General features: G+C 32.1%; 1 protein-coding gene and 1 long non-coding RNA gene across 2 annotated transcripts; both read left to right on the top strand.

Moving 5' to 3' along the window:
* The first annotated feature begins 9,071 nt into the window (after positions 1 to 9,071).
* LOC134689890 (G-protein coupled receptor GRL101-like) lies at positions 9,072 to 19,034 on the top strand. The gene is made up of 5 exons (XM_063549858.1): positions 9,072 to 9,470; positions 11,183 to 11,304; positions 16,927 to 16,996; positions 18,004 to 18,233; positions 19,026 to 19,034. Exons 1-5 carry the CDS (start codon positions 9,203 to 9,205, stop codon positions 19,032 to 19,034), a joined length of 699 nt encoding a protein of 232 aa, XP_063405928.1. The 5' UTR covers positions 9,072 to 9,202.
* Positions 19,035 to 20,029: 995 nt separating this feature from the next.
* On the top strand, positions 20,030 to 23,487 carry LOC134689622 (uncharacterized). Its single transcript, XR_010101879.1, has 3 exons — positions 20,030 to 20,487; positions 21,368 to 21,867; positions 22,747 to 23,487. It is a non-coding gene; the product is annotated as an uncharacterized LOC134689622 (long non-coding RNA).
* Positions 23,488 to 23,911: the final 424 nt, after the last annotated feature.

Raw genomic sequence — 23,911 nt, 5'->3', positions numbered from 1 at the left:
AGTTTATATTGAAAGGGGATTATTAAAGGAATCCAAAGAGCAAAAAAAATATATAGGTCACCGTGCTTGTTTTTGATATATTAGCCATTGACATTTTGGCGGGAAAATATTCTCTTTTGACTTTTCATAGCTTTATCATGATTATCATTGCCAAGTTAAAGTTCTAAACAACTGTTAAAAAATAATTAAAATTTTTATAAGACTTTTACAAAAGGCTTATCATTTTATGGATGGGTGCGGTCCTAACCTTGACAAAAGTTAACTTGCAGCTGTCTAAGTTAACTTGAGATTTTTTAAGCAGTCAAGTAAGTTAAATTCGTCGTTGGTGGACCAGACCTACGTTCTGCTTTTTTAGGACTGCTGCAGACCTATCGACATGTCTGCTCCAGACCAGACCTGTGGACAAGTCTGCTTTTAACTAATCCTGATGACAGGTCTGCCTCAGACCAGACCTGTGGACAAGTCTGATTTTGACCAGTCCTAAGGACAGGTCTGCTCCTGACCAGACCTGAGGACAGGTCTGCTTCTGACCAGACCTTTTGACAAGTCTGCTTATGATAGATTATCGTTATAAGAGTTTTCATATCACTATCAGACTTGAGCTTTAAATAAAATATGTAAACAACATTCGCTTTGTTTTTCCACATTTATCATTTATTATTTTAACTTTTTTTAACGTGGATAATATACTTTATTGCACTCTATTGCTGTTAACAATTTACTTAGTGTACAGCATTGCACTAAGTATCCCTGATATATTAGTTATTAGGTATCCAGGGAGAATATCTAATAAAAGTTAAATGATGTTACTTCATTTATTATTTACTCGCTAGACTGTATATATTTTTTTTAATGTTATTTTTTAAATAGTCATGTTTTCACTGAACAATTAATTCTTATAAGGGTTAACCAACCTTAATTTAGTAAGGTTGGTATATTCCAACTATTGGAGGAAGTTATAGAGGAATATGTAAAAGATTTACAAAAAGAAAAATGGGGGTCACCAGGCAAATTTTTTCAAGGCATTCCGATGGATAAAACCAAATATGACAAAAAATCCGAAACTTGACAAGCCAGCTTCCATTAGCGCTGTTTTTTGTATTCTAAAGTCGGTTAAAATATCATGAATCAATGCATACTGTTAAACAAAAGCAATCAAATTATAATTTTGAATCAATTATTATTGATATTTCTGCTTTTTTTGAAAATTTAAAAATCATTATTTTTTAGTTTCACTCAAGTTAGATTTTATGGGGCTTTTTATGTATGTATTTGGGGTATAATGCTTAAGATTAACATTTAAAAATCCTCTGTTGCAATACCTTCAAGGTTAGGGTCAAATTTATGCCAGATTGATTGGACTTTTTAATTTTTTTTCCGGCTTACTCTCCTTTACATTGAAAAACATTGCTAATGTTTCCTTTGAAGGTTGGTTGTTCTCTCTGGTGACTCTTGTTTTCAAAATCAAAAACAAACAAACAAATATATTTTCATTGATCTGCTGTTTCTTTGGGTTTTTTCACAAAATCGCACATCGAGAAAAGTTTTCATTTGCTCTTATTCGTCCTCTGGTTTTCATTCATCATCTTTCTTTTTATTTTTAAATCTGTTGTTTGTAACTATTGAAAGTGTGAGCTACTGCTCACTAATGAGACTCTCTCCTTAATATTTCGGTAATCAGGAAGTTGTGTGATTAAATCTGAAAACACATCACAAGGTATTGATGACTTATATAAACCCTGAAAATAATTTTCAGAAATCCTTGTCACGATCCGGTAAACTTTGGCAAGAAATTAGTTTATACGTTATAGATGTGTCACAAATATAAAAAAAACTTGCACGAAGGACTTAGTGTATATAATTGTAAAAAGATATGATATACGAGGTAGGTGCAAATGAGATAATTTCCCGTCAAATTCACATTTTTTTTTTAAAGTTAACCATTAAAGGTCAAAGTAACATTCTGAACATGGAGCCTTTGATCACAACGAACTGCAAACCATAATGGTTCCCCAAAACATCAAAAAGAACTAGCGTCAAACCTACCAACGATATAATCTATATAAAAAAAGAGAAATGTAAAACACTTATGAATCACATCAACAAACGACAGCCACTTAACATCAGGTTCCTGCCTTAGAACTGGTTCGAATAAATGCAGCGGGTTTAAACGTACTTACCTTCACACTTACCTCAATCAATAGTGTAACATCACAACATAACAAGACACACTATAAAATATATCAATTGAAATGACTTTAATAAATCCAAAAACATATTAACAAAACGAGTGAACAAACATTGAACGAATACATTTGATTTATTACACAATGTAAATACATAATCAAAAAAATAAGGGGTGAGATACATGTATTAAACATCATAAGAAAGCCAACCAGAAACTTGGACAAAGGAAAGTGAAAGGTCTGATTTAAATCACATGTCTCTATTTTGTCATTATTCTACCATCACCATTGCACCGTTGCATGAACTAATTATATTTGTTTATTTCGCAGAAACTTGTAGTGATAGCACCCATCAATGTTTTGATAAATCATGCATAAGTCAAAATCGTGTATGTGATGCTATACCTGACTGTCCTGGGAGATACTCAGAGGACGAAACTGAGTGCACTGGTAATGTCAAACAGAACTCATGTGAACAATGGTGGGGCATTGGAGCAAGGACAAGTGGAATGTATTTTATCAACCATGGAAGAGATGGTATATCATATAACAGCATTCAATATATCTATAGATAAGAAGATGTGATAATATGAGTGCCAATCATAGAACTCTTGATACAAGTTACAAAGTATAAAACATTACCAATCACATATCTCAGTATGGCCTTCAACACGGAGTTTTTGTTCTTAATCTATAAATAAACTCATCATATGAAACAGGTTTGAAATTTTATATTTTCGTCAGACGCGCGTTTCGTCTACAAAAAAACTGAAGAGAGACGCTCATTTAAAAATTGTTAAAAAGGCCAAAATAAAGTACGAAGTTGAATTATCCCAAAATTACTTGTGCAAATCAATTTAATCAGAAAATCTCCTTATCTATATGAACATCTACGTGAACGAAAACAAAGTGGAAACATAACAAACACACTTAAATCACGAAATTACAAGCTTCTGACTTCTAACATGTGCTTACACATGCAACCAGACGTGATAAAACAACTTCAATATTGAAATGATTATTATGTGATTGTGAAAAATACCAAATCAAGTGTCTTGTAGTTATGGTTAAAACATTTGGCTGAAAACACCATTATTTAAAATATAATTCAAACAAGTGACAGTACATAATGATGTCACTGTCATTTTTTTTCCAGATACATATTCAGTATACTGTGACTTCAATGATACTGGTAATACTGTATTGGTCTCAACATTCTTTTATTATGATGATATTTCTACATATCCCGATGGTTTTACATTCATTGAATTTCCTCTGAGAATGATAAAGAGTGAAATGAGGAAGAACAACCACCAGTGTTCACAAAATGTTAGAGTTACATGCTATTTCCAAGACGTCATCAAATTTTTTGGGGTTATTAATACCTGGAGGCAAGTAAATTATCGTAGAGTGATTGTATCGGAAACAAATGGAGGCTAAACAATAAAAGGTCTGCTTGCAATGATACTTGTATTGGAACTCATATATAATATATGACGTCACAACAACGGTCCACATATGAATGAAATTACAATAAAATGAAAATAAATTTTGAAAATTTCACTTTTAAATAATGTCTCTGATAAATATAAAACTTAAAATATTCTTAAGTGTCTTTGAAAATTCACCCCATTAGAACCTTGTTTTTATGCGTTTCTTAAAGTAATTCTGTTTTACACACTACATAAGTTGGACAAGTCAATTCAACGGTTTTAATTGTATATTTCTAATAATCGGTTCATTTAAGAAACAATGCAAACTCAAGATTTATTTTTTTAATATTGAGAAATTGTAAAAGTTCCTTGGACACAATTTAACACCTTACAATTCATCATGTATTAATGCCATATGGAATTGTTTTATCAACTGTACTTCCAGCATCATAATATTTCCTTGTTCTGTAGTTTCCATTGTTTCGGAGGTACGGACTGGAGTCAAGTAGATATCAACAGAGTGTTTACTGATAATGTTGTTATTGCAAATACCGACAGGCTTCCTTTTGATATGTATGTCGTTCCGAACAAACCATACAATGAGGAAGGATTTTTTCATGTGACAGTGGGACCTGTTGTATGTAAATCAGGTAAAACATGAAATACAACATTCATATATGTTAAAATGCTTCACGCGATAAATTAAATCAAGTTATCATGTTTTTCTTTCGTTGCTAGTGTTTGCAAAAATAAACCAATCATTCTATATATATATAACCATAATTATTTTCTGTGACTGTATCTTGCATTAATTTGTAGGATCCGTTACTATAAATATTTGAGCTGATATGTAACAATAACATATCCATGCCTTATATATCATGTACTGTAGTACACCGCTAGATTGAAACTGACGAGTAAAGGTAACACACGGCCACCGAAAGCTTAATTTTTGTGAAGCCAAGGTGGTCGTGTGGTCTAGCTTGACGGCTACTGTAAATGCGATTTGGTGTCACGATATCTCAGAAGCATGGATTCGAATCCCGGTGAGGGAAGAACAAAAAATTTGCGAAAGCAAATTTACAGATCCAACATTGTTGGGTTGATGTTTAGACAAGTTGTATATACATAATGTACACAGCCATTTATCACATCATTGCTGGCGATCCGATGGATAAACCTGTTGTAGAGTTGTCACTGACTCAGACGTTCTTATAAATATAATTATTTTCTGTGACTATATCTTGCATTAATTTGTAGGATCCTTTCCTATAGATAATTCAGCTGATCTGTAACAATAATATATCCATTTCTTATATATCATGTACTGTAGTACGCAGCTAGATTAAAACTGACGAGTAAAGGTAACACACGGTCACCGAAAGCTTTATTTTTGTAAAGCCCAGGTGGTCGTGTGGACCAGCGGGACCGCTACAGTGCAGGCGATTTGGTGTCACGATATCTCAGTAGCATGCTTTCGAATCCCGGTGAGGGAAGAACACAAAATTTGCGAATGCAAATTTACAGATCTATCATTGTTTGGTTGATTTTTAGACTAGTTTTAAATAAATTTGATTATTCTTCTTAATAGATCCGTGATATTTGAACATTGGTAAACTACTGTTAGTTATGTTGATTTTTCAGAGATTTCAAAAAATGTTTCCAGTAGCCAATCTCCTTGCTCTAATGGGAAGATGTATAACTCTACAGATCACTGTGTAATGCGTGTAAATGAAAGGAGAGATGTGAATGGTTGTAGGGATATGACTCATCTTCAGCACTGTGGTAAGATAAAACAATTAAAAACATTACGCGTGGAGCAGGATTTGTGTATCCTTTGTTTAGATTCGAAAACTGAAGACTCCTTATATATGATATAAAGCACGATTTTTATTGTGATATTATAAAGAGTAATATGTGTGTTTCAATTTTTGTTTGTGTGTTACTTGGTACAGAAATACACATTAACATATCCACAACCTACTGGATGAAACGTTGCCCTTGTACAAACGGTGACAAGGACAAAACAACACCGATTATGTCAGGTGTCCACAGGATCTCCTTAAAGGATGTAGTGAAAAGTACAATAAAAAACTATTCCAACTGTTTTCTATTCAGTTCTTCAGTGAATTTGGTATCATAAGCCTTTATACCTCAAACGATTGAGAAAAGGTACCAAGTGCACATGCATTGTACAGATCCGAAGACTGAACAATCCTTATACATGATATAAAGCACGTTTAAAATATTCTAGTCAAAAGAAACGATACAGGAAAAAATATTAAATATAAAACTATATGAAATATACTATTTAAAAAAAATCATTTGCAATGTATGCACATACAATAATTAAAATCAAAACCTGTCGAAAAGTTCCTAAATTCTGTGAAAACGATAATAGGATGCACATTGTTTTTGCGGAAATTGGATAAAAAATCGACAAACAATTTTCTGAGTACTAAATGAATTTCCAAGTTTGTTTAAATTATCCAAAATGCTGATCAAGTTAAGTTCATGTCGTAACTTATGGGTTGAAATATTGTTGTTTTTTTATTTTGGGTAAAAAAAGTGTTTTTTAAAATCTCAAAAAATGCAAAAAAATAAATAAATTTCTTCTTCCCAAATCAGTACTTTAGATATAAAAATTTGAAATCCCTTTCCGTTTTTTAAATTCACTTTACACATACTGTCTATGGAAAATCAACTAATAAGGTATATACATTTTAACAATTTTTATTGGGCCGAACTATGCTTTAGAAATAAACGAAGAAACTCAATGATTTAAAAAAGTATTGATGACAAACATAGTCTTTACATTTTAATGAGAGGTTGGGATCATTAGTTGGAACTTCTGTTTTTAAAATTGTAGTTTTATGTAAATTTTGTCAAAAAAGTTAAATTTCGCCAATTTAATTTTTTTAAACGGATTTATATTACCATGGTCATTGTGTATTATTACCTGCAATATGAATCGTTTAAACGGAAAACTTTATCTTTAATTTGAAAAAAAAGTCGTGTATCATTTCTTTTGTTGACTAGTATACATGTACATCGTTATAAGAACATTTCTTTTTTGCAGAAAATAAGACTTGCCAGCCAGGATTCTTCAAATGTAAAGAGGGTCACTGCATTTCATCCAGCTTACTTTGTGACGGCAAAAAACATTGCAACGATGGCGATGATGAATTATTGTGTGGTAAAAATTTATGAATAAAGTTTTTGACATTATGGTTTTTCAAAGGAAACTCTTCTAAGATTTTGTATGAAATATCTATATTTATCGCCCCTCCGCTTCCTGTAAAAGAGGTTAAGGACGTTATTCGCGAAGACAATTTCATGAATTATTGAGATCAGTCCAGTGTTGTTAGTATGATAAGATTAAAGACAGGAATTATATCAATTAGTAGGATGATAGAAAATATCTCGGAAAAACTCCTATACATTTGATGACAAAACTTTGATAAGAAATGATCGCTTGTAGAATCTAAACAGAAATGTAATTCATGAACCTAAAACTTATAAAAAAGGAAGATGTGGTATGATTGTCAATGAGACAACTATCCACAAAAGACCAAAATGACACAAACATTAACAATTATAGGTCACCGTACGGCCGTCAACAATGAGCAAAGCCCTTAACATGCTTTAAGGAGTAGATTCAGTGAGACTTCTTTTTGGCCCCAAAATATAGCAGTTTTACATAATTGTGAAAAAGTAATCTTTTAGCTATTTTTTTTAAATGTAAAATACTTCTGGTACAAGAATATGGGCTGTTTTTGGCAATACAATGCACATAAATCGTGTATTTCTATCATTAAGTCATGCTAAATTATGGAAATCTTCACAATTTTAGCATTTTAGTTAAATTTTAGACGGTTTTCGTCTTAAATGAAAGTGGCTGCATTCGTGTTCATTCATAATATTGAAATGTAAGTTGTATTTGATGATAATACATAACATATATAAAGGTTGAGGATGAACACGGATGCGGCTACTTTCATGTTTGACAAAAACAATCTGAAAACGATCTTTTGCAAATTGGATAGATTTTTCATATTTGAGCTTAAATCGGAGCGTTTTTAATGAATAAATCAGTCGAAATTTTTCACATAAGCGAATTGAATCAATTTAAATAGACACTCAAGTGTTTAAGAAGAGTCAAAAATATTTCGTTAGATGAACCGGAAATTTGAGGCCAAAATCGACCCTTACCGGACCTACTTCTTTATACATTTTACAGAGGATAGATAATACCAATATAATTAACTTTTTATAATGTGATTACTTTTAGGGAATTTTACCTGTCCTGGATTATACAGATGTCAACAGTCAACCACGTGCTTGTTATTTGATGAGGTGTGTGACAACATAAGACAATGTCCACTTTGGGATGATGAAGTTGGTTGTGATGTCACGTGTCCTTCTAACTGCACATGTGAAGGTTTTGTATTTATATGTCATCAAGAAAAAGTTAAAACAATTTTCCGGGATTTGTCTGTTGAAGTAAGAAAACTAGATTTGAGCAGCTCAGTATTTCAAAATAATAGTTTTACCATTCCTGCATATACGTACTTGGCTGAACTTAATTTGTTTAACTGCAGCATAGAAAATATTACGCCATACTCATTTAAACAATTGATGAACCTCCTTCTTTTAGATTTGAGCAATAACAAATTAGAGGTTCTAAAAAGTTACACGTTCCATGGTCTAATCAGACTAGTAACCCTAAACTTAAAAGGCAATCTGTTGCTGAGGTTTATCAAACCAAATGCGTTCTTTGCATTACCTAACGTTAAAGATTTGGAACTGTCTGGAACTAGTATACAAACACTTTTGAATGGGACATTTAATAGTTTGGACAACCTTGAAACGTTCAACATAACAGGGAATGGACTAACAACAGTAGAAGACAACGTATTTGATGGACTTGTATCCATTCAAACAATTGATTTGACACACAACGATTTGACAAAATTTTCTCCTGATATTTTTTCCCGTCTTCCTCATTTGACCAAAATGCAAACTGATTCCTATATATTTTGTTGTATTAAACCAGAATCTGTTTCCGCAGAGAACTGTTTCCCAAAAATGAACGAATTTTCCTCGTGTAGCAATTTAATGAGAAACGATGTATTACGTGTGTGCCTTTGGATTATTGCTATAAATGCCTTAATTGGAAATGTTGGAGTTATAATTTATCGTGTCATCAACAAACAAACGCTACTTTTTAAATCAAATTGGTTATTTATTATGAATCTTGGTGTATCCGACATGCTAATGGGTGTGTACCTAGGGATTATTGCTGTTGCTGATATGTACTACTCTGGACACTATATTATACATGACAGAGAATGGCGAGATAGTACTATATGTAAATTTGCAGGTATCGTTGCAGCAATGTCATGTGAGGCATCTGTTTGTTTTATCATGTTAACGACTTTTGACTGCTATATCAAGGTAAAGTTCCCATTTGGCAGATGGCAGATAACATACAAAACCGCGAAGGTCTGCACTTTGGTGTGCTGGCTATTTGTAATCATCATTGCTGTGGTTCCGATTTTAGAAACGACATATTTTTCAAATATGTTTTATTCAAAAACAGCAGTTTGTTTGGCTCTTCCATTATCCCGACAGAAAGTCAGCGGATGGGAATATTCAACAGCTATTTTCGTGTTCTTCAATAGTATTGCGTTTATTGTAATAGCTTGGTGTCAATTGTCTATTTTTCAAGTAGCTAAAAGTAGCAATAGAATAATGGCGAAGAGGACAAAACAAGACCTAACACTGGCTAGAAGATTGTTTCTTGTTGTTTTGACAGACTTTCTTTGTTGGTTTCCTGTTGGAGTAATGGGTAAGTTATCCATTTACTCACATAAAAATAAGGATGTGTTATTTATAGGTAAAGAAATAGCTTTTTTTTTTACCTTGGATTACTTTGTCAGCTCTCAAGCCAGTATTTGGGTACTGGCTTGATAAGGGTGACTAGGGAGCCTTTTTATAATATGTCGAAAAGGAAGTTTTTATCCTTCTTTTTTTTTTAAATATATTAAAAAGTATGGGTCACCGAAATATTCTTCACGCTACAGGTTGTGCAAAACTGTCCGATTTTGTAAAGATTATGCAAGGAAAATCTGATTTTTTATGATAAAAAGAAAACATGGTATTAGAAATTTAAGATAAAATGGGAGAAGATTGCTCTTTTAACATGCTATCAGATAAGAAAAAGACAAAATAGGGTCACTGAACTTGTTTTCTTGCAACATATCAAAATAGGTATATTCATAACGCTTTTTATAATAAAAAAAATACTTTATCTGAGTTATCTCACCTTTAAGTAGAGTAAAACAAGTTGTTTTTGATACAAAATTTAATTCTAGTATCTATTGGTATATATGTGTTAATATAATTATTTGCCTGTTGCAAAAATCGTCACATCAAATATTATTGAGGAATACTAAAAGTCCAGTCAATCTAGCATAAATTTGAACATAAACCGAAAGTAATTGCAACAGAAGATTTTAAAGTTTTAATCTTTAGCATTATACCCAAAATATACACAGAAAAAAAGTCCAATAAAATCTAACTTAAAGAAGACTAAAAATATCACCATTTTAAATTTTGAAATTTGCATTGAAAAGGAGATAACTCTTGCAAAAAAGGCTGAAATATCAATAAAAATTGATACAAAATTATAACTTTTCCGCTTCTATTCATCAGAATGTATTGATTTTTGATTTTTAGCAGTCTTTAGATCATAACAAGCAACTCTAAAGGTGTTTTCATATCTTTCATCAAGCTTTAACCTAGATTTTGTAATTCATTAGTTGACCATTTACTGAATTTATCAACATGTCAAGGTAAAGAATCTCATATTTAATAAAAATAAGTCAGTATGTATTCTTTTTTTTTGTGGTTTTAAAGTTTCTTTAGATAATTAAGTTGCTGAAAAAATATTATATACAGATATAGACAATACCAATTTTTCACATTATTTTTTCAAAATGGTTACAAAGCTAACCCATAACACTTCGGTTTTGTACAATTAATGAACATAAGATAATATAATTTAGTCAAATACAAACTTATAACCCCATCAGATTATCATACTTTACATGAATTTGAAGAAAAACAACCAAAAACTGACCACAATAGACTTATTTTTGCAAGAGTTATCTCCCCTTCCAATGTTAATTTTAAAAATGCTGATTTTGAGTTTTTCTCAAGTTAGATTTTATGAGACTTTTTTCTGTGTATTTAATGGGCATAATGCTATAGATTAGAACTGAACAATTTTCTGTTGCAATTTATTTGAGGTTAAATCTTAGTTAGACTGGACTATAAATCAAATGCCTGATATTTATACATTCCATGTTGATTGAACTTATCATGATTTTTTTTTAATTCCGATTGTGTCATTTGATAGATAAATTTCAATTGTAAATTACCGGAGTTCGTTTTTTTTTTTTTTGTTATTTTACTTTTCATACAAGTGTTAACAAATATGGTATCTGTCAATCACGCTCTACAGTGATATATCTATTATTCTTTTCTATTCTGTGATAGGTATACTAGCAATGACTGGTCAAGTATTTCCGTCAGCAGTGTATTCCTGGGTAGCGGTATTTGTGATGCCACTGAATGCAGCTTTAAACCCATTTCTTTACACGTTTTCAACATTAAAAGAGGTAATTATGCTAACCAGTAACTAAACAATGTATTCCTGGTTGGCTGTATTTGTGATGCCACTAAACGCAGCTTTAAACCTATTTATTTTCACGATTTCAACATTCAAACAGGTAATTATGCTAAGCAGTAACTAAACAGTGTATTCCTGGGTGGCGGTATTTGTGATGCCACTAAACGCAGCTAAAAACCCATTTCTTTACACGTTTTCAACATTAAAACAGGTAAATATGCTAAGCAGTTACAAAACAGTGTATTCCTGGGTGGCTGAATTTGTGATGCCGCTAAACGCAGCTTTAACCCATTTCCTTAAACGTTTTCAACATTAAAACAGGTAAATATGCTAAGCAGTTACAAAACAGTGTATTCCTGGGTGGCTGTATTTGTGATGCCGCTAAACGCAGCTTTAAACCCCTTTCCTTAAACGTTTTCAACATTAAAACAGGTAAATATGCTAAGCAGTTACAAAACAGTGTATTCCTGGGTGGCTGTATTTGTGATGCCGCTAAACGCAGCTTTAAACCCCTTTCCTTAAACGTTTTCAACATTAAAACATCGATAACTGAAAATGTTCTCGAAGTTAAACTTGTATTTTAGGTGTTTTAAATAAGTTTATGTCATCAATTCCGTCTTAAAACATAGACACTACAACCTAGGGACTGCTGTATCAATGTGTTTCTGTTTTATGTATTTTTAAGAATTTTTGTCCGGTTTTTTTTTAATTTCCCAGGGAATATTCTAAATTATCAGTAGCATGACATTTTACGATGTTTGATATTTGTTTATTCAGTAAATTGAAGTTTTTCAAACCTCTGTTTTGTACGAAAGCCGGAAAGGCTCACCTTGAATTCAGAATTCTTCATTCGGAATTTTGCATTCAGAAGTTTAGAATTCGAAATTCATAATTCGGAAACATTCATTAGTGTTAGAAACTTATTTATTATTGTAATAATTACTATCTGTTTTCATTGTGATATATGTATTACTTGCCTTTATATCTACCCTTTATTTAAAGAAGTCCTATTTATTTGTTCATGGCATAAGCTCTTCAACTTCGTACTTCATTTGGCATTTAAAACTTTTTTGGATTCGAGCGTCACTGATGAGTCCTTAGTTGACGAAACGCGCGTCTGGCGTATATACTAAATTTAGTCCTGGTATCTATGATGAGTTTAATTGGAAGGGATTTTTTAAGGGGTAAAAATCAAGGCGAGAAACAGGTGACGCGGATTCTGGCATTTTGCTAGTTTTGAGCTTGCTATCTCTCAACACTATATTACAGGCATCTGATGCTAACTACAATCTCCGTTTTCATTTTCCTTATATAAAAGCATGTTTCTGAAGAGTTTACTAGTTCCGTGAAACGTTTTTCTATGAAAAATGTTTGTTTGTGAAAAATAGTTCAGAGATATATTAAAGCCTTTATTTATTTGCATTCCAGTTTCCACTGACGCGATAAGAACGTGTAAATATCCTACTGAGAATGTCGATATCAATTTACCGCGATTTTTAGTGTGGTGCTAGCAGTCAACTTGCACAATACTGAGAACATACAAAAACGCAACACAACAAGTTTGAAAGTTTTAAAACATCAACTTCATTAACTACTTTAACAAAAGCAACAAAAAAATAATAAGCTTGGGTATTGCAAATGTTTCTTAATTCATTTTGATCGATCAGATTAGTTTAACTAGTGTGCGAATGAATTCTGCTTAACGTACAGAAGCAAATGAAATATATGCATATTTATGATGTGAATATGTGCATGAATGATGAATAAACTCGGCTTTGTCATTGTTAGTCATGTTTAGCTGGACACCAATTTGAAAGTTTTTTGTTTGGTCTAGCTGGCAAAGATTCGAACTTCGACATTTTGTACTCAGACAAGCACATAAACCATGAGACCATCTAGTGTGTTTGGTATAATCATTGATGTTTAAATATTACATGTACTACCACGGTATAATATATTTTTCCCTGAACACAGACTTTTTATAAATATCTTTTAAATCTTGTTAATTACATAGATACTGATATATTTCATGGGAGATAAATGATTTCAATCTTTAGATAAAGTGATGTTCCATTTGTTGTGTTTTAATTGATTCTCATTATACAAGGGAAATCAATGACCAATCATCATAGACTATCAATTACAGACCTATTAAACTCATTATGTGCTTTTATCTTAAGCCAGCATATTCTCAAGGTTCTAATAGTATAATCTAACATGTCAAGTAAACAACCTGTGTATTCCTTATCTTTATCCTGATCTTGTATAATTCAATCGGTCGCTGTTGAAAATTAGCCCTTATATTAATTATAATAATAATAATAGTAACTTTATTTGAAGAATAAAAAAAGTTGTGGTATGATTGTAATTGAGACAAATCCTCACTAGAGACCAAAAATGACACAGAATTAACAACTTTAGGTCAATGTACGACTCAATTAGCATTTCTACACCCCCCCCCCCCCCCTCCTTCCACCCAGAAAAAACAAAAAAATATAGAACAAATACTATAGAAATTACAAGTTAATGATTGGTCTGATTGCTCAGACTTGTATGTAAAGATTTCTATATTTTTGGAACTCATCATTGATAACAACTAGTTAATATCTTTTTAATTATAACCAATATTATTTGTTCTAGTACTTTAAGTTTTGATACTGCAGTTAATATCGTGTATGTAGGAGGGAAGTGTTTTCTTGTAACAGTTGATTTGCATACCGTAAGAAATGCGATGATAGTTTTCATTTTCCACATCACGTATCTTGAATTTTGAACTTGACTGTATTTAACTTGATAAAACAAAGGTGACATATAGAAATAGTTGGCCAAGTTTTGTTATAAATTATTTATTTTTATAGTATAAAATTCCCCCCTTAAAAAATAGATGCACTATGATATTCAAACGTATATATCCGTCCATCTTAAATAGACTAAATATGGCGTGTAGTTGACTTTAAACTAAACTTAGTTGTTTATATATACGCTATGGTCAAACCTTGAAGCCTCGGTCACACCTTACCGGATAGCTCGAACGGACGCCTAACAGATACCTTTTCTTCAATCCGTTAGACGTCCGTTCTTATCTGTTAGGCGTCCGTTCATATCCGTTTCATGTCCGTTGGGCGTACGTTTTAATCGTCGACGTCCGTTCTGTCCGGTGGAAAATTTTGAGCATGTTCAAAACTTTGAACGGACGTCTAACGGATGAAATGTCCGTTGGACGTCCGTTAGGCGTCCGTTTTGTATCCGTTACGTGTCCGTTATACATTCGTTGGAGTTCTTGCAGATAAATTCACCTACGGATTTCTAACGAACGTCCAACGGATAAAACTGATGTTGAACGAATGTGAAACGGGCTTCTACCGGACGTATAACGGATAAAACGGGTGATGAACGGATCTGAAACGGATAAATGCCAATTGAAAATTTCTCTTCAGAAATACCAAATAGATTTCTAAAGGTTCGTGAATTCTTATTATTCATAATCGATCTTAGAGTAAGGGCACATCTACACAATCAAGCAGCTGTTATTCAGGTCAGACACTGCCCTTTAGCGGCATTTTGAAGAACAAACCAAAACCAGTTACACAAAACAACATTTTCAATTTTAATGCGATTTACATGCATTATCATTGTCGTCTTTAATTTTATCGTATATCTTGTTTATCCGTTTTATCCGGTACTCTGTCGTTAGGTGTCCGTTTTATGCGGTACTTGTCAATTGGATGTACGTTCGACATCCGTTCTGTCCGGTACATCTCCGTTGCATATCCGTTGCCTGTCCGTTATGCATTCGTTAGGCGTCCGTTTTTGTTGGTCAGTACTTCCACGGACTCCTAACGGATAACAATTTTGTCAATGGACAACTTTTATTTTCATCCGTTAGGCGTCCGTTTGTCTTATCTGGTAAGGTGTGACCGAGGCATTTTGAAATGTTTGATATTTTTGCTGTTTCCATGGTTACGGCGGCCATTTTGAAAATTCTAACTTCAAAATCCAACTCTGCCTATGCTAGTTACCATTCCTGTAAAGTTTCATCCAGTTTACTCAAAATTCTTATTTTTGAAATTTTTGACTTTTTCGCATTGTTTCCATGGTAACAAGACCTATTTTGGAAATTCCAACTCCAAATGCCACATCTACCAATGTCGCTCATCATTACTGTGAAGTTTCATGAAGTTTTGAGCATTTTGAGAATTTTGAAAATTTTGGTGTAGTTTCCATGGCAACATAGTAGTTCCAATGATCGCCAAAATCATCCAACACCTGTATATAGTGGGCACCTACATTGTTTTAAAATATGATGATTCTGAGTTGAAGCATATCCAAACAGTTCACCAAAAACCAAAAACAGATTTTTTTCACAATTGTGCCGTTTCCATGGCAGCCATATTAAACTTTGCCATGCCATAATTAAAAAGGGGGAAGGATATTAAAAATCAAATAAGTAACGAATAGGTAACGAATAGGGAATAGGGAATAGGTAACGAATAGGAAATAGGGAATAGGTAACGAGTAGGTAACGAATAGGGAATAGGGAATAGGTAACGAATACGCAACGAATAGGGAATAGGGAATAGGTAACGAATAGGTAACGAATAGGGAATAGGGAATATGTAACGAATAGGGAATAGGGAATAGGTAACCAACTTGACGCCCATGGATGACGCGTACGCTAAATTAACACCAATGTGTTGACTTTTAAAATCTACTTGGGGAGTATGAAATCTTCAACAAAACTTAGACGGATAGTTTTAGATACGAGTCCGAAAAAGTGATGCTTTATTTAAGGTCAGTACTGTGAAGATATCTTTATCTGACACACATATATTGCTTTTTCAGTGAAAATGTCCACCTTGATTTGCACCTATAGTGAAGAAAAACTGATTATTTGACGTTAAACTGTTGTTTGCTTCTTTCTTTTTTTTTAACAAGGTCAATTGGGGGTGGGTTGGGTAGTATTTATATTATCGTGTAATGGACATATTTTGAGGGAGTTAATGGACTAGAAGGAATGAAAAGCAGCGTATGGGAAGGTGATGAGGGGACAATTTGAACCAGAGACTTACAGGGGTAGCTTTGACAAGATATGACAAAAAGCAACCCTCTCTACAGATTATGGACAACACAATACATATAAACTTTTCATAAAAGGTGAAGTAGGTAACATAAAGACAGGAATACAATTCTCATATCACAATTAAAACATATATCAATTATTACAGTATGTATGTTATAACATTTAATAAAATGTAATGATTTCCAAATTCTGAATACTGAATACTGTTATTCGGTACTTTAATATTAGAAGCTACACTTTTTTTGTGGTTTTTGTTATTGTATGACTGCAGACAGAAATATAAGATTGTTATATTTAACCATACTTTTGTTGCTTAAATAAAACAACCATACAAACGGAACACAAAAAGAAACTATTCGATAATCATTCTGGTAAAAAAAAAAGCTGTTAAAGGTACTAACCAAATGATGTTCTTTTTCATTATATTGCCATAAACAGGAAATTAAGATGAAAGGCTATTTAGCTTCGTAACCAATGTCGGTATTTTTAATTTTCCTGCTTTATGAAATTATCTTTGTATTTGTTTTGTAGAAACCAAACATTATGGCAAAGATGTCTGTCAAAATATTTCAGTTTTCCAAAGTTAAAGACCGACGTAAAGGTAAGAACTGAAACTCATGTCAAAGTCTCATTTCGTCTTTTTTAAGAATCAAAACAATTGACAGCCAAATTAATCACGAACTTTTAGAAAATTTTGAATTGAAAGCTCTTTCTGTATCGGAAAGTTGCAAAACAATCTTTTTATTTCTATGACATTTATCCTTATCGATAATATTTCATGTTAGCAGTTAAACATTAGATAGTTAAAAATCATTAAATATCAAGATAATTATCATCATCAACAAAAATGAACTGATAATGCACTTGGAGTTGATGTAAAAGCCACTTGGCAAGGCCTTTTTGACATTGAATATTTTAAAGTATGCTCCTAAATTTACAAATAAAGTTTGAAAAGAGAAAAAAGGCTGACGACAGAAATGTTCAAACATTCCGCCTTTGTTTCCCTAATTATGAATAAGACTCAACACCAGTTTTACCTAAGCAACATAGCAGGTACCATAGGTGGAGCAAGATCTGACTACCTGTCTGGAGCACACGAGATGACTTGTAGTTTTGGCGGGATTTGTGTTGCTCAGTCTTTTCTTTTCTGTGTCTTGTGTTTGTCTCCCTGTCTTTTTGTCATTTTTTTGTTTTTGTGACGTACTTTAAATTGACATATACGCGGAATGTTTGACTAGCCATGAACCCAAAACGACCAAAAAATCCTGTAACATGTCAAGAATATGGCCGTTGGTCGTTTCCTTGTATGTTGTTGTTTGTTGGCGTTTGTTTTGGTTTTACCTCAGTGTTCCTGCTGTTTCTTTGTTTTCCTATCTTAGTTGAATGTGGTTCCCTCGGTTTTTGTTTGTAACCAGGATTTGTCATTTTTCAATCGATTTATAACTTTGTGTTACCTGCCTGAAGCAATGGCGTTGTCAGTTAATATTCCACCTTTGATGTCTCATTTGAATCTTTTTACTTTCTTTCACAGAACATATTTTCGTGTATGCTTTTTGATTGTGTACTTTAAATCAAAACGTATCAATTAAACGTAGTATACTATTTCAGCTGCATCCGATGAAATGTTCATGTCCTCAATATTCAACAATAATTACAAGATGCTTCAGATGGAGCAGATAACTCTTCGACAACTGTTTGCTACGAGGAAACTAACCGTTCGGGAGAGTATTCGTCTTGTATCACAACTTACCGCTGGAATAGCATACTTACATCATCGTTATTTGACACTTTGCAAACCAGTTTCTTTGGATACTTTAGTTGTCGTCATGGATGGAGAGGTAATTTTAAATATTATCAGTGGGGATATTTTTGTACCATATATAGTTTTATCGTACAGTCTTTGGTGTCAGTTCTACATAAAAAAAGGAATAGAAGTTCTTTGAACATGTATACTGTTCAATTCAAATGCTTTTTTTGTCGAGCCTTCGACTTTAGTCGAAAAAGCGAGACTAAGCGATCCTACTTTCCGTCGTCGTCGGTGTCGTCGTTGGCGGCGTCCACAAATATTCACTCTGTGGTTAAAGTTTTTGAAATTTTAATAACTTTCTTGAACTATACTGGATTTATACCAAACTTGGACAGAAGCTTGTTTATGACCACAAGATAGTATCCAGAAGTAAATTTTGTAAAAATAAAATTCCATTTTTTCCATATTTTACTTATAAATGGACTTAGTTTTTCTGCGGGGAAACATTACATTCACTCTGTGGTTATTTTTTTTTAAATTTTAATAACTTTCTTAAACTATCCTGGGTTTGTACCAAACATTGACAGAAGCTTGTTTATGATCATAAGATAGTATCCAGAAGTAAATTTTGTAAAAAAAATAATTCATTTTTTCCGTATTTTACTTTTAAATGGACTTAGTTTTTTTGTGGGGAAAAATTACATTCACTCTGTGGTTAAAGTTTTTTAAATTTTAATAACTTTCTTAAACTATCCTAAGTTTGTACCAAACTTGGACAGAAGCTTATTTATGTTTATAAGATAGTATCCAGAAGTAAGTTTTGTAAAAAGATAACTCCATTTTTTCTGTATTTTATTTTAAATGGACTTAGATTTTCTTCCAGTTAACATAATATACAAGCTGCAGTTAAAGTTTTCAAAACATTTATTAGATTCATTAACTATCCTAGATATTTACCAAACTTGGACAGAAGGTTCTTACAATCATAAGATAATATCAAGAGGAATATTTTTATTGATTTTTTTCCTCATTGTTGTTGAGCCTGCAATTTACAGCAAAAGTAGGCGAGACACTGGGTTCCGCGGAACCCTTACAAATGTTTTCCCTCAAAGAGTAATATTTTTAATTGGTAAATTTCTGCCACGAGAATAAAATTCGAAATGCACTTCAAACACTGTACTTAACGTTCAAGATGTCTTCTTTTTTAAATCCTGAAATAGAATTTTCGGTATATGTTTTCCCCACAACGACGCAACTACCGATTAAAACAAATTGATGATATGCAATATTTGTTTGTAAGATAATTTAACTCATTAGATTACGTTGGATATACACTATATTTAATAATAATCTTTTTATTCGTTGAGTAATGAGAATAAGATAACACTAACAAAAAACGTACACTTTAATAAAAACCGTATATTTTAGCATAACAATGAAAAACACACCCGTTTGTATATTGCAAGTTATAATGTAGCACAAAGATAATTATATTTCAGTGTTCAGCGTTATACAACATCCACAACATTTTTTATGGTATCTTTTCATAGACGGAAACATATTAAAGTCATTTCCTAAAATAATCGTTCATTTGATAACAATTCAAAAAGTTGTTTTATGCAAAAATCTAAAGAGTGCCGTCTCGATGATAAAAATGATCGGGATGCTAATGTCAAAACCAAGTCACTTTTACCTTGGTCCGTTGATGACATTATATTGTACAGAACTGTTCTAGATTTTAAGGTTTGCTTACTATACTTCAATCTGGCATTTTTTAATATTATATCTTATACAACTCAGATAATATGATTATGTAATTCTTTAATAAACATGTTTATATTGTAGACCATCGAACAAATAAAGGTGATTTCTAAAATAAAGAATATTAGAAATGAACTGGATACTGCCCAGGATGTAGATAACATCGGACAGATAACTAAACTGGTAATCAGGAATACAAGAAAACTGCCAGAAGATGGACATAAACCATGATCTAACAGATTGTACCTTTTTTTATTTTATGTGATGTTCGTATATTTGTCTGTGTTACATATTTTTTATTTATGTATATTTATGTAGAATTACGTATCAATTAAACGTAGTATACTATTTCAGCTGCATCTGATGAAATGTTCATGTCCTCAGTATTTATCAACAATTACAAGATGTTTGAGATGAAGCACACAACTCTTCGAGAACTGTTTGCTACGAGGAAACTTTCCATTCAAGAGAGTATTCGTCTGGTCTCACAACTTGCAGCTGGAATAGCATACTTACATCATCGTTATTTGACATTTTGCCAACCAGTTTCTTTGGATACTTTAGTTGTCGTCATGGATGGAAAGGTAATTTTAAATATTATAAGTGGGGATACTTTTGTCCAATATATAGTATTATCGTAAAGTCTTTAGTGTCAGCTCTACTCAAAAAAAGTAATAGAAGTTCTTTAAACATGAATACTGTTCAATTCAAATGCCTTTTTTTACTCAAAGTGTAATATTTTGAATTGGTTTATTTCTGCCACGAGAATAAAATTCGAAATGCACTTCAAACACTGTACGTTACGTTCAATATGTCTTGTTTTTTATATCCTGACATAGAAATTTCGGTTTACTTTTTGTCCACATCGACGAAACTAGCGATTAAAGCAAATTGATGATATGCAATATTTGTTTTTAAGATGAGTTCACTAATTAAATTAAGTTGGATATACACTATATTAAATAATAATCTTTTTATTCGGTGTAATGAGAATTAGAGAACCCTTACGAAAAACGTACACTTTACATAAAAAACGTATATTTTAGCATATCAATGAAAAACACACCCGTTTTTATGTTGCAAGTTACACTGTCAGACAAAGATAATTATATTTCAGTGTTCACCGTTATACAATATGTACAACATTTCTTAGGTAATCTTTTCATAGACGGACACATATCAAAGTCATTTCTTAAAAATAGTCGTTCATTTGATAACAATTTAAAAAGTTGTTTTATGCATAAATGTAAAGAGTGCCGTCTCGATGACAAAAATGATCGGGATGATAATGGCAAAACCAAGTCACTTTTACCTTGGTCCGTTGATCGCATTATATTGTACAGAACTGTTCTAGATTTCAAGGTTTGCTTACTATACTTCAATCTGGCATTTTTTAATATTATATCTTATACAACTCAGATAATATGATTATGTAATTCTTTAACAAACATGTTTATATTGTAGACCATCGAACGAATAAAGGTGATTTCTAAAATAAAGAATATTAGAAATGAACTGGATACTACCCAGGATGTAGATAACATCGGACAGATAACTAAAGTGGTAATCAGGAATACAAGAAAACTGCCAGAAGATGGACATAAACCATGATCTAACAGAGTGTACATTTTTTGATATTATGTGTTGTTCGTATATTTGTTTGTGTAACATCTTTTTTATTTATGCATATGTATGTAAAGTTACGGATAGATTAAACGTAGTATACTTTTTCAGCTGCATCTGATGAAATGTTCATGTCCTCAGTATTTATCAACAATTACAAGATGCTTCAGATGAAGCACACAACTCTTCGAGAACTGTTTGCAACGAGGAAACTTACCATTCGGGCGAGTATTCGTCTGGTCTCACAACTTGCAGCTGGAAAAGCATACTTACATAATCGTTATTTGACACTTTGGCAACCAGTTCCTTTGGATACTTTAGTTGTCGTCATGGATGGAAAGGTAATTTTAAATATTATAAGTGACGATAATTTTGTCCCATATATAGTGTTATCGTAAAGTCTTTGATGTCAGTTCTACTTTAAAAAAAAAGGCTTAGAAGTCCTTTAAACATGTATAATGTTCAATTCAAATGCCTGTTTTAACTCAAAGTGTAATACTTTTAATTGGTTTATTTCTGCCACGAGAATAAAATTCGAAGTGCACTTCAAACACTGTACGTTACGTTCAAGATGTCTTGTTTTTTCAATCCTGAAATTGAATTTCGGTATATATTTTTCCCCACATCGATGAAACTAGCGATTAAAGCAAATTGATGATTTTCAATATTTGCTTTTTTAGATAATTTAACTCATTTAATTAAGTTGGATCTACACTATATTAGATAATAATCTTTTTATTCATTGTAATGAGAATAAGACAACACTAACAAAAAAAGTACACTTGACATAAAAACCGTATATTTTAGCATAACAATGAAAAACACACCCGTTTTTATATTGCAAGTTATAATGTAGGATAAAGATAATTATAGTTCAGTGTTCAGCGTAATACAGCATGCACAAAATTTCTTATGTTATCTTTTCATAGACGGAAACATATCAAAGTCATTTCTTAAAATAGTCGTTCATTTGATAACAATGTAAAAGTTGTTTTATGCAAAAATCTAAAGAGTGCCGTCTCGATGACAAAAATAATCGGGATGATAATGGCAAATTCAAGTCACTTTTACCTTGGTCCGTTGATGAAATTTTATTGTAAAGAACTGTTCTAGATTTCAAGGTTTACTTACGATACTTCAATCTGGCATTTAATATTATATCTTATACAACTCAGATAATATGTTTATGTAATTCTTTAACACACATGTTTATATTGCAGACCATTGAACGAATAAAGGTGATTTCTGAAATAAAGAATATTAGAAATGAACTGGATAGATGTAGATAACATCGGACAGATAACTAAACTGGTAATCAGGAATACAAGAAAACTGCCAGAAGATGGACATAAACCATGATCTAACAGATTGTACATTTTTTTATTGTATGTGATGTTCGTTTATTTGTTTGTGTAACATCTTTTAAATTTATGTAAATGATAATAAAAATTGATCCAACCAAATACACTGATCATGCAAACACTGAAAACAATAAAATAAACACAGCAGGAATTTAACCTAAGACTACAAATAAAAAACGTTCTCTTTTTATTATAGTTTTTACTCTATTTTCTCAGTTCACTGAACATAGAAAAAGATTTTACAGATGGGACACCCGTTTACTGGTTTACGTAAGTTCATTTTTCCCCTTTGTTTCTGTTAAGATGATTTACTTGATCATCTGGTTTTGACACGAGAAAGAATACTTTTGAAGATATCAACATAGTACATACATAAGTGTCGTCCCTGTTATTTATCTTAACCTTATGATAATTGTGCTGATGTAAACCCGTTATACACTGCTGGCAAAGCATTTAAGAGTACTTATAATGTTGTATTTTTATTAATATTATTTGCATATGTCTATTATAATATATCTGTCACATTGAATGTTGTATAATATCTCATGTTTGTTGATTATATTGTCATATCTAATTATAAATGTTTATTGTAAATTACCACTGTGGAAACATGATTCGAATAAAGAATATCATTTAAAATCTAATTAATTTTTTGTCGACTCTTCTTTGCACCAATTACAGGGTCACGAAAAGGCTTAAATTACTGTACTAACATTAAGTTTGGAACAATGTTTTAGTTTTATCTCATTCGATTTATATACTTGATAAGTGTCCCTCGGTTTTAATTTGTAACCCGGATTTGTTTTCTCTCAATCGATTTATGACATTTAAACAACGGTATACCACTGTTGAATTGACGGCTCAATTTTAATCAAATTGAGAATTGAAATGGGGAATGGGTCAAAGCAAAAACAACCCGAACTCAACAGCAGACAACAGCAGAAGTCCACCAATGGGTCTTGAACAAAGCTAGAAAATCACGCACCTGGAGGCGTGCTAAAGCTTGACCCAAATGCAAAAGTCT

The sequence above is a fragment of the Mytilus trossulus genome, chromosome 11, assembly GCF_036588685.1.
Source record: "Mytilus trossulus isolate FHL-02 chromosome 11, PNRI_Mtr1.1.1.hap1, whole genome shotgun sequence".
Taxonomy (NCBI): Eukaryota; Metazoa; Mollusca; class Bivalvia; order Mytilida; family Mytilidae; genus Mytilus; species Mytilus trossulus.
This window is presented reverse-complemented; position numbering and strand designations above follow the sequence as displayed.

Coding starts and splice junctions, on each gene's coding strand:
- LOC134689890 (XM_063549858.1), top strand. CDS start 9,203: ATGTTTTATTCAAAAACAGCAGTTTGTTTGGCTCTTCCATTATCCCGA. Junction 11,305..16,926: donor CGTTTTCAACATTAAAAGAG/GTAATTATGCTA, acceptor TTTGTTTTGTAG/AAACCAAACATTATGGCAAA. Junction 16,997..18,003: donor AGTTAAAGACCGACGTAAAG/GTAAGAACTGAA, acceptor ATACTATTTCAG/CTGCATCCGATGAAATGTTC.